Source organism: Puma concolor, chromosome B4 (genome assembly GCF_028749965.1).
Source record: "Puma concolor isolate L17-30 chromosome B4, mPumCon1.1.hap2, whole genome shotgun sequence".
In the NCBI taxonomy this organism is placed as follows: domain Eukaryota; kingdom Metazoa; phylum Chordata; class Mammalia; order Carnivora; family Felidae; genus Puma; species Puma concolor.
Window position 1 is genome coordinate 5,216,388 of NC_141673.1, and position 10,783 is coordinate 5,227,170.

General features: G+C 60.5%; 1 protein-coding gene across 4 annotated transcripts in view; it reads right to left on the reverse strand.

Moving 5' to 3' along the window:
* Positions 1 to 7,779: 7,779 nt before the first annotated feature.
* The window catches only part of PARVG (parvin gamma), a 23,688-nt gene continuing 20,684 nt past the window's right edge, over positions 7,780 to 10,783 (reverse strand). For 3 of the 4 annotated variants that reach the window (XM_086712061.1, XM_086712059.1, XM_086712060.1), the window contains 2 exons: positions 8,563 to 8,635; positions 7,780 to 8,102 (listed from right to left, as the gene is read on the reverse strand). In XM_086712061.1, coding sequence (XP_086568187.1) covers positions 7,993 to 8,102; positions 8,563 to 8,635 — 183 coding nt within the window. In that variant the 3' untranslated portion in view covers positions 7,780 to 7,992. The other variant, XM_086712062.1, reaches the window with a different exon arrangement.

Below are 10,783 nucleotides of genomic sequence, written 5' to 3' on the forward strand. Positions count from 1 at the left end.
CCCTGAGGGTCTGTGAGGGCCCCTCTCTGGGTCTCCGCGTCCTGGCCAGCCGGTCACTAGCTCTGGGCCGCTTTTTCTCAGAGAAGACAGGTGTTTCTCCACACCCAAACCTCTGTCGATGGAAGATGAACGGGAGGGCCTATGAGTTCCCCGTTCTCGGTGGCCTTGAGAACTATGGTTCTGAGGCTCAACTGCCCGTTAGAATCACCAGGACAGGGTCCAGACCTCCCAGCGCCCAAACCGCACCCGGCCCAGGGACTGAGAACGGGCACAGGTAAGGCCCAGGATCAGAAGTCCAAGTGCAGCCAAGATGGGAACCACCTTCCTGGAGCTTCTCAAAGGGTGGTCCGTGGACCAGCAGCTTCCGGGCCTCCCAGAGCGCGTTAGTCATCCAGAGTCTGCGTCTATCACCGGGGTGAGCAACGCACATGTGCATTCCGAGCCGCTGCCTGGTGCATGGCGTGAAACCCAGGTGTACTTCCTGTCCCCGGAGGCCCCGAGTGGCGGATGGACATGAGCTGGCCGGCCCGTCTGACCATCACGGCCCAGATTTGGATGACCCAGGGTGGTCTGAGCGGGGCACCTGGCCCCATTAGGCGTGCTCTGTTCCCACCTTGCCATAGGATGCTGGGACCCTGTGCAGCCCACGCCTTCCTTCCATGGGCCTTGCCTGTTAGAAAGTTCTACCAGATCCGACGCAGGGTTCCCCGGCCTCTGACTCCCCTGGGTGAGCTGCCGGGGCCTGGTCTCCACCTCAGGGTGTCTGCTCCCCAGCACCTTGTCTCCCTCTGCCTGGGACCTTTAGGCCGATTTCTTTCCTCCCGAGCTGCTGCCTCAGCACCCCGCCCCCCCCCCCCCCCACTGTCCCCCGGGTGGGACCTGTCCCCCAGACCAACCAGGACCGGCCGTTCGAGAAGATTCCATCTCGCTAACACCACGCTAATTGTGTCCCTAGAAGGAAGCACCCAAAGCCTTTTGTTAGTGACGTATACTGCCGTGATGGAGATGATTCACGGACAAAAGCGGCCTGGGTCAGGGTCCAGGATGAGAGGACCGGGCAAGGGGAGTGGGTCCCGACAAGGAACAGGGGGTGATGGGGGAGCAGATCCCTCCCTCCATGTGGAGACTCCAGGAGGGGCCAACACGGCGAAAGGGATCGGTGAAGATACGTTGCTGCCTATTAGAAATCTGTTACGTGAGATCAGAGAACAACGTCCCCTTCCCACAGTACGATGGACTGAGTCGCTGAGCACGAGTCACGTTGCAAAGCAACAGAAAAGTGCCATGTGTATGCATGCGTGTGAAGGTATTTTTTTCTGTGTGCATATACTCATACAGATATGGATAATGGGCAGATTAATATGCATCACACAGAGCAAGCAAGAGCAAGGAAGACCCTCACGAGCCAAGGAACTAAAAATGGAATTGGAATTCTCCAGAGGTAAGCCACTGCCTAAGCTGGTTTTGCCCAGCGGGAGCATTTGCCAAGCCCAGTCACCTTGACCTTCCTTTGTCAGGACCACTTACGGCGCTGGGGTGGGAAGGAAAGCCTGGGCCTGTCCTGCTCGAGAGTCAGGGAGCCCACGTAAAGCCCGGTTTTCCAAAGGGCTATGATGTCACTGTTGAAATAAGTTGGCAGGGGGTGGGGCGCCTGGGTGGCTCAGTCGGTTAAGCATCTGACTTTGACTCAGGTCATGAGCTCACAGTTCATGGGTTCGGGCCCCATGTCTGTGCTGACAGCTCGGAGCCTGGAGCCTGCTTTGGATTTGGTGTCTCCTCTCTTTGCCTTTCCCTCGCTCTCTCTCTCTCTCAAAAAATAAGCAATAACATATATATGTATAGATAGATGATAGATATAGATATAGATACAGATGATTTTTTTTTTTTTAATTAGAGGGGAAACTTGAAGAGAACACTTACTTTATCAATCCTGGCACAGGACAAAAGGAAAAACACTCTCCCCTGAAGTCATAACCACAAACCAGCCCTCATGTGGATTTTATACCTAGCCATGTGGACCACAAAGCTCAAACTAAGACTCTAGTGAAAGGGACCCACATGGAAGTGACTCTCAGCAGGTAGAAACGACCGCCGGCAAAGCTCACAGAAGACACACAAGGGAAAAAGCACCATGAGCAAGAGTCCACGCAAACAAGAGGCAGCCGCCGCAGACCAGGCTTCAGGCGCCAGCTCAATAATAAAATGAAGGAAGTAAACAGCAGTGTCAATGTAGCCGTTGTGGCCAAGGTCCCCTCCCCCACCCCCACCCCCAGCTACTGCAACGCCCATCCAAGGGGTGAGTTCACACATTTCTTGCTCAAGAAAGTTCAAAGCGGGTGTTCCTACCCGGCAGCCCTCCCTCCCAGAACGATTCCATCTGTGGCCCCCGCCATCTTCCAGCACGTGGCTACCAATGTCACCCCATTGCCTGCGCACCAGGGCATCACCCGGGCCTCCTGGATGAACATCCCCGTATGAGCACCAAGGGTCATACGGGGACCAGGTTTGGGGACCAGGCCCCGCAAGGGTACATCTTGCTTCACTCACATTTCGGTGACTAGGAGTCCGTTCCGTGGCTGGGAGATGTGGGCTAGCTGTGCGCCCAGCAGGAAAAGAAAGTGGGTCTGCTGAGCGGCCAGGCCGTCTGGACCACGGCAGGTGAAGAAACATGAAGGTCCAGTAAGTGTCAGCCACAGCCATTATTTACCTAACGGCACTCTTGAAAACCTTGGCCATCGTTACTTCCGTTAGTCCTCGTGACTCCCACCCTGGGGATGGAGCTAAGCGGGGAGCAGCCTTCCCATTTTCCAAATGAGGAAACTCATGCTCAGAGAAGGGCAGTGACGTGCCCAAGATTACACAGCTGCTGAGAGGCCGAGCTTGGGATCGGAGTCCAGGACTTCCCGCCACATCACACCGTTGCCTTTCTCTCCGGACAACCAGGGGAAAGGAGACGGATTGTGGAGCCAGGGGTCCTCCGTTGGCCTCTGTGTGTTCAGCTGAGTTGGTGAACCCCCCCAGCTTAGGCTCCAGTGGACCCAGGGGCTGAGGAAACTGATCGGAGGTCAGGGCCGTGAGCCTAGAGTTGAGCTCAGCTTTAACACCAGCTCCCTGGGGCATCAGGGTGGCCGGCCTGGGCCCCAGGGTCGGCATCTGCCCCACCCCAGTGCAGCTAAGAGGTCCCTGTCAGTGGGTCAGCCACCAAATATTTATCCAGCGCCCCCGCTGTAGTGAGTAGAGCCTGGGAGCAGGAGACATGCGAAATCCAGGTAGGGCTTACCTGATGAGCCAGATTTTTAGCGCCCGAACTCCCACCACGAGCTGGGGCCCTGACCTCACGGCACAGCATTTTCACCAGGACCCACGGAAGGAAGGACTTTCAGTTCTGTTTTTGCAGGTATAGGGACGATAATGGTGAAGTCGATTCTGGTGACGGCAGCGATGTCATCCGACAATCCTGAACGCTGTGCGCCCGGCAGTGCCTGGGTGGGAGATGGACCCTCTTTAACTTTCGTCATAACCCTACGAAACGCAAAATTCCCTTCTCGCTTCCATCTGACCAGAGAAGGAAACTGGGGCTCCGAGAAGTGAGCGATTCCCCCTGCGTCACAGGGCAGGTGGAGGCTGCACCCAGGATTCACGCCCTGGGACCCGACTCCAGCGTTGCAGGGCAGCCGATGCCCCGAGAGAGGCACTGAGCTCCTCCTGGACAGAGCCTCCAACAGGCCGTCTGTATCCCCGGCTCTGAGCCCAGGGCCTGCGCAGGGTAGGTGCGCGGGGAAGGTCTGTTAGGAACGGTTTGTGCACGGTGATTTGTACGGATGTGAAATCCCACCTGTGCCTTGATGATACCCCTGCAGGCAGGAAGCATACCAACCCATCCGAAACGCTCACGGATGAATGAATGAATTCCTGCAGTTGGCCAACCCAGATCAGCTGGCCGGCTCTTCCCGGGAGAATCATGCCTGGGCCATCCCCACTGTCCATTTTCCAAGCAGCCAGGCCTCCCAGAACCTCCTGTGCCAGCTCAGCCCGGGCCCCCACGGACCGACCCGCCCCCGCTGCTCCCTAGGATAAACCCGTCGGGGGGGATATGGGGACCCATTTGATCTCCCAGGTGAGAAAGGCCCGTGATGCCCCCTTCCTCTGCTGCCTGGGTCTCACAGGGAAAGAAAGCCCACGGGGGTGGGGACTGGAGGAGGGAGGTGGGGGCTTTGGTCTGTTGCCAGAGAGAGGGGGGAGGAACACACTTTTCCCCAGACAAGCTGTTTGCTTCCCAGCTGACTTTGGTAAAAGAAAAAATATTCCTAGTGCCATCTGTTCCCAGAGCGGGGCTGGTGTGGGGCCCGGGGCTTCCTGTGGCTCAGGCAGCCAGACCCAGTTTCAGAATCGGAGACAGCTGCCCCCTGGATTATTTCGGGAAGCGGCTCAACTCCGCAGCACCGCGGCCGTCCTCCGAGGCATTTCCCGTCGCTCCGAAGCCGTTTGCACACGCAGCCCCAGACTGCCAGCTCCTTCTCAGGCCTCAGGGCCTCCTGTTCAGCCACTGTCATCGTCCTGCTTCCTGCTTCCTCCTCTGGAGGAGCCAGACTCCCCGGGGTGGAGGGGGTGGGGGGCCAGGACCAGGGAGCTAGGCTGGGGGAAGGGCAAGACTTGGTTCCCCGGGAAGGGGGGGAAGGGAGCGTCTAGAGGAGTCTGGAGTCTGGCGGCCAGGAGGCTGCAGAGGGGAAGTCAGGCGGTCGGACAGGGGAGGGGCGAGGGCTGACCTGGATATGGTGACTTGGGCGGGTCCCCCTCCCCCACCCAAGGGACGCCGGGCCCCGGGCAGTCGGAAACGGGGGTGTGGTCGGGAAGGCGGATGGCGGGTGTCAGGGGCTGGGGGGGTGGGGGCTGCAGTTACCGTCCAAGGGGGACCGAGGGTCAGTTTGGCGAGACGGAAGGAGTTCTGGGGACGGATGGTGGGGATGGTCGCGGGACAATGTGAAGGACCTTAATGCCACTGATCGGTGCACTCCAGACGGCAGGTGCATTTTTCCACAATAAAGCGACGGAACGGTGCCATTAAAAGGCAGCGCTGTTCAGATTGGCCAGAAGGATACGGCTATTTGTGTCTGCAAGGGATCCTCTTTACATACAGAGACACAGACAGTGTGAAAGTAGCAAGATGGGAATGATAGCTCGCTGTGTTAGCATCAGACAAAGGTTTCAGCGCAGGAGATACTCCAGGGGACAAGGAGAGCACAGACGGCACTCCCCGGGGGGCCCCAGGTGAGCATCCTGTCCGCCTGCTCCCACGCCCGCCCCTCCCGCCCTCCCTGCGCCTGTCGCCCCCTCCCACACTTTGAACGTCTCCCTTCCCCCACCCCCTTCTCTCATCCGGAACCTTCCAGCAGTCATTTATTTTTTATTTAAAAAAATCGTTTTTAAGTTTATTGATTCATTTCAAGCAAGACAGAGAAAGGGAGCAGGGGAGGGGTAGAGACGGAGGGGTGGAGAGGGAGAGAGAGAATCACAAGCAGGCTCCATATTGCCAGCGCGGAGCCCGACGCGGGGCCTGAACCCACGAACCGTGAGATCACGACCTGAGCCGAAACCAAGAGGGAGACACTTAACCCAAGAGCCACCAGGAGATCCCCCGCCGTCCCCAGCAGGCCTTTAATGGGGCCAGGTCCTCTGCACTCCCCGCCTCGGCCCTCGGCCCTGGTCCCCTTCACGCCAGGCTTCCAGAAAGCATGAGTCAGGGCCGCCCCAGCCGTCTTGCCTCGCTCGTGCAGGTGGACAACGTTGACCCCTGTTCAGTGTCACGGCAAATTTAAACGTGTCCGTTAATTTTCTGTAGCCTTATCGAGGAGTAACCTATAAAAGGAAAGGTCCCCCAGTGTTTTAAGTGCACAATTTGATGAGTTCTGATGAAGGCATATAGTCACGGAACCGCCGCCCCAACTCTCATGACGCAGGGCAGTGCCGCCTCCCGCAAAGGTCCCTTCGTGCCTCTTTGGTGTCGGAACCCTTCCCCAAGCCCCCCTGGGAACCGCCCCCCGCCCCCCCTTCCCACCGCAGTTTGGCCTTTTCTAGAATTTCTTACAAACTGTAGCATCAGCGCATCGCCTGCTGGGCCTCCCGTCTGTCACCTGCCCCGTGCTCCTGGGGTCCTGCCCGCTGGTTCTGTATCGGCACCCCCTCCCTCGGGGCCACGCAGGACCCAGTGCGCGGACGCCCTGTGACCCGCGTATGCCTTTGCCAGCGACGGACGTCTGAGTCCTTCCCGATCTGAGGCGTCTGTGCACAGCACCGCCACGTGCGTGCAGGTCTTCGCGTAGACGTACGTTTTCATTTCTCTCGGATGAACGCCTAGCCGTGAATCGGCCGGGTCGGACGATGAGGGTCTGTTTTAGTCCGGAAGGAAACCGCCGAACTCCTTGCCGAACCCGCATCCCCACCCGCGACGTGTGCCAGGTCCCGGGGCTCCACGTCCTTGCCCACACTTGATATCGTCAGACTCTTCAACTTCGCCGTGACAGGAGGTGCACGGCGGGCAGTCCGGCGGTTTTACTTCCCTAAGGAACGACGGTCTGGGGAATCTGGGTTGGTCAGCTCAGGCTGCTGTGACGGCAGACGGCAGACCGGGGGGCTTAGACATTCATCGCTCACAGTTCTAGAGGCTGGAAGTCCGAGGTCAAGGTGCCGGCAGGTGCAGCTCCTGGTGAGAGGCCTCCTCGCGGCTTGCAGATGGCCACTTTCTGGCTGGGTCTTCACGCGGCAGAGACAGAGAGAGAGAGAGAGAGCCCTGGTGTCTCTCCCTCTTCTTATCAGGGCGCTAATCCCATCACGGGGCCCCACCCTCGCGAACTCCTCTATACCTAATCGCCTGTGAGTCCAGAGGGGAGGGGAGCAGGTGGATGGGGGTGGGGTGGAAGAGAGACCTCTTGAGACCGTCTCACCCTAGACACAAACTCCTGATGCCACACCCCATGGGACGTCCTCCCACACGCCACAAGCCCCCCACCCCAAAGCCCCCCACCCCCGCCCCCAGATCCAAGGCTGTCAAACTGGTAAAACCCCAGACCCAGCGGGGGCCCGGAGCCGGAGGGCAGGGGAGAGGCAGCCCTGGGGGTGCCCAGCTCAGTCGTCCCCTTGCCAGCCCCGACCCCCACCCCCTGTGCCTTGTCCTGGCTGGTTCCCGCCACACATCAGCTCCTGGGACGGCCACGTTCCACCCCCCTGCAGGGACTTGTTCTTTGAGAAACACAGGCAGCAAGGGCCAGTTCTCACCAGAGACAGCGTGACGTGATGGCACAACCCTGGGGACAGACCAGGAGACCATCCGACCTACCCGTCAGCCACAAAGACTTCTCCTTTGTGACTTCCGGGCAAGGCTCACCATCGAGCTGTAGGGGTGGCTCTGGGTCATGGCTCCCCTGGCAAGTAAGTGGATTAACTTCCCCCAAGGGGCTCGGGGGCTTGGTTTGGGGGCCAGGTGAGACTCCTGCCTCTGGATGGTGATCCTGGGGCCCCTCACGCTGAGACAGAGGCAGGCTGGGGCCTCCGATCTTCAGCCCTGACACCTGAGAGTCCTTTCTGCTCCCAAAGTCAGACCCACGGATGCCCTCAGAGATGAGACCCTGAGAACCTTCCACGCCCCGCCCCATGGAAAGGGGAACTGCTTTGGGGGGTCAGCTCGTACTTATGCATATTGAAGGGCCCTTCCCAGGGTACCGCAGGCTCCCCCAATTCCTCCCAGAACTACATTAGTTACTGTAAACTGAGTGAGGCCAGAGGTTGGTTCAAAACAGATCCAGGCCTAGTGAATTCAAAGATATTCGGATGGAAACGCGGATCAGGGATGGGGGGAAGGGGCAGGCGTGCCACAGACGCACAGGGAAACAGAGGGCAGCCGGCTGTATGGTGGGGGAGGTCCCTCTGTGGCCCTTGGGCCCTCCCTTGGGTCCTGCAAGCAGGCTCAGAGAAGCAGCTTTGGGGGGGCAGTGACAGTTAATTCGGGGATCCACGGGGCGTGCTGTCTGCGTTTTCTTTCAGCTTGTGCTTGCGAAACAGGCTGTAGAGGACACGCAACGTGCTCTTGGTGTCCTTGTTCACGATGTCTGCAGGGCAGAGGAGAACAGGACAGCCGGTCAGGCCTAGGCGGGGGTGGGGAGGGGGTGACCACCGTCCCACTGTTGCCCGGGACCTAGTGGCTTCCTGGGACACGGGACTTCCGTGCTAAACCCGGGGGGTGGGGAATCCCTGTCCAACAGGACAGCTGGTCCCGCCAGGCCTGAGTCCCAGGACCCTCACGTGGCCCTGCCTCCCTGCTCCTCCCCTGCACCCCGGTGCCCCCCACACCTGTCAGGACAGCCTGCCCCAGGGTCCCCAATCCCCCGTCTCCTCTCCCTGTGACCCCTCCCCCACTGGGGCTGGTGGAGGCTGTGGGCACCGCACCCCCTCATAGGAAGTCCCTGAAGAGACTCGGTGTCTGCCATGCCACGCAAGGGGACCGCACGGCCACATGCTCTCCCCTGCGGGCAGGGGCAGAGCGCGCACCCCCTCGAGCCGCACCCTCACCTTCGGGGTTGATGGGGTAGCTGAGCAGGCCTTCGTCCTTGAGCAGCTCCAGGGCCAGGGTGACATTGTGCAGCTGTGATAAGACCCCACCAGATGTTGGCAAAATGAGGGAGCCTCCACCCAGGTGCTGGTCCCCAAGTACCAGGCCCGCCCACCACTCAAGGAGTCCACCCCGAGTGGGAAAGGCAGTTACGGCGAGGGGCAACTAGTCCGGACGTCAGGGAGGGCTTCCTGGGGGAGGTGACGTCTAGAGGTAAGTCCTGCCAAGGGAGGGGACGTAGCCAGGGGTTTATCCTGATCTTGTCTGATGCAGCCCCAACGCTGTGGGCAACGGAGACGCCACCAGAAGCAGCTCGGTTCCAGGGGCAACACACAGATGCAGAAACTGAGGTTCTGAGTGGCCAAGGGGCTCCTCTGAGCTTACAAGACGGAGAGCGTCAGAACCAGGTCTGTCTCACTCTGATGTCCGTGCAAAGCAGGCTGGAGGCTGGAGCAGCGCCCCTGCCCAGGCCCACCTGGGCTCAGACCCCTGCTCGGTCGGCGGGCAACCTCCAGGCTCCCCCAGCCTGCCTTGCGCACCTGCAGAGCGGGGTCCCCACCATTTCGCCCGTGTCCCGATCCGGGACGCTGGGTGGGGCGCCCTGGGGAGCCCTGAAGAGACGCTCTGTTAGCGGAGACTTCTGTGTTCACGGCTAGTTTCTCCCTGGGGCCTCGATACGATCAAAAAGTCCCTTCCCTTCCTGGGGCAGCAGCCTGGTGTCTTAGAAGGAGACGGTGTGGGGTGACGGCGACGGTGCGGGGTGGGGTGAAGCAGGTCTGAAGGCAGCTAAACCCCTCATTCACTGTGACTTCAAGCAGGCCCTCCCTTCAATGGTCTCGGCCCCCGACAGGGCGACTGTGGGCCCCGGAAGGCCTCGACTGGCGGCCAGCCATGCGGCCCCATCCCCGCCCCGGCTTCCCACGGTCCCCATGGCAACCTCACCGGTGGCCTAGAGGCCCAGCGGGTGGAGGAACAGCCGAGCAAGGCCACTTGGGGAAGCCGGCCCAGCCCGGTGGCCTCCCAGTGGCTCTGGGTAGGAGGACTCTTGTGACCTGGACGGGGCGTCCGTGCCCCGACCCCCACCAGCTCACGGGTCACGGGTCAGGCAAGTCACCCGTCCTGGCTGGGCCTCAGTTTCCCTCCTCTTGCAACGAGCACAGCGCGTCTTCCAGCCTGCCTCCCCAAAGCTGCCACGTGGGTCAAACATGATGACGGACACGGAACGAAGGCCACAAAGCAAGAGCTGAAGGCGGGCGATGAAGGCACAGCGGGGGGCTGGCCTCGGCCGGGGCCTCCCTGCAAATTCCCTGTGTCTGGGCTCCCGCGGGGGCCAGGAGATGGGACACGTTTGGGGGGGGTGGGGCTCGAAGCCCCTAAGAGAGCTCTCCCGAGGGTCACCCCGTCCTGGTCCGAGGACGCTGGGCGGGGCCGGGGAGAACCTTCCGCCCCACCCCCCACCCCAGGACTCCCGCTGCAACCCGGGGCAAGGGGCAGAGCGCTCCCTGGTGGCTGGTCGCGGCAGGCTGTGCGGGGACAAGGCGGGCCGTCTGTGGGGTCCCTCTCCATGGGGAGAGGTGTTGCCGCAGAGAATGGACAGAGACCCGGGCAGGGGGGTGGGGGTCCGAGACGCAAGAGTGGGAGAGGGGCGGCGCTGTAGCCGGTCAGGAGGAGCCCCAGGCTGTCAGTGGTGCCGAGGCCCCCAGGCAGGTGGGACACACCACTGGGGCCGTGCAGACTCAGGTAGGAAGTCTCAGAGGGAGCAGGTCACGGCTCCATTGCTCGCTGCTGTCACTGTGTCCCCAAGGATTCCCCCCAGCCCGGAATATTCTGAAAAAAATGAGGGCCGCTGTTGTTCACATTCTCATCGTGAACACTAGTCACCGGCTGCCCACAAGGTAAGCGTCAGAATAAAAGGCTGAGACTGGACTCTCGGCACAGTGCTCTCCCGCCTCCCAGCCCTGCCTTTGATGGACTCACTCTCCACACCGGCGTCTCCCAGAGCATGACCCAGGGCATAGAGGGAAAGGGCGTCTGTGACCAAACGGGTTGGGGAAAGGTTAGCGAAAAATACGATGGAAATCCTTCGCTGCAGGACTTCTCAGAGCCTTGACTGTCTACGGCGTACCGCGAACCTTCAAGACAACGCGTGGTTGCCCAAGTTATTTGACCGTAGGATCCACT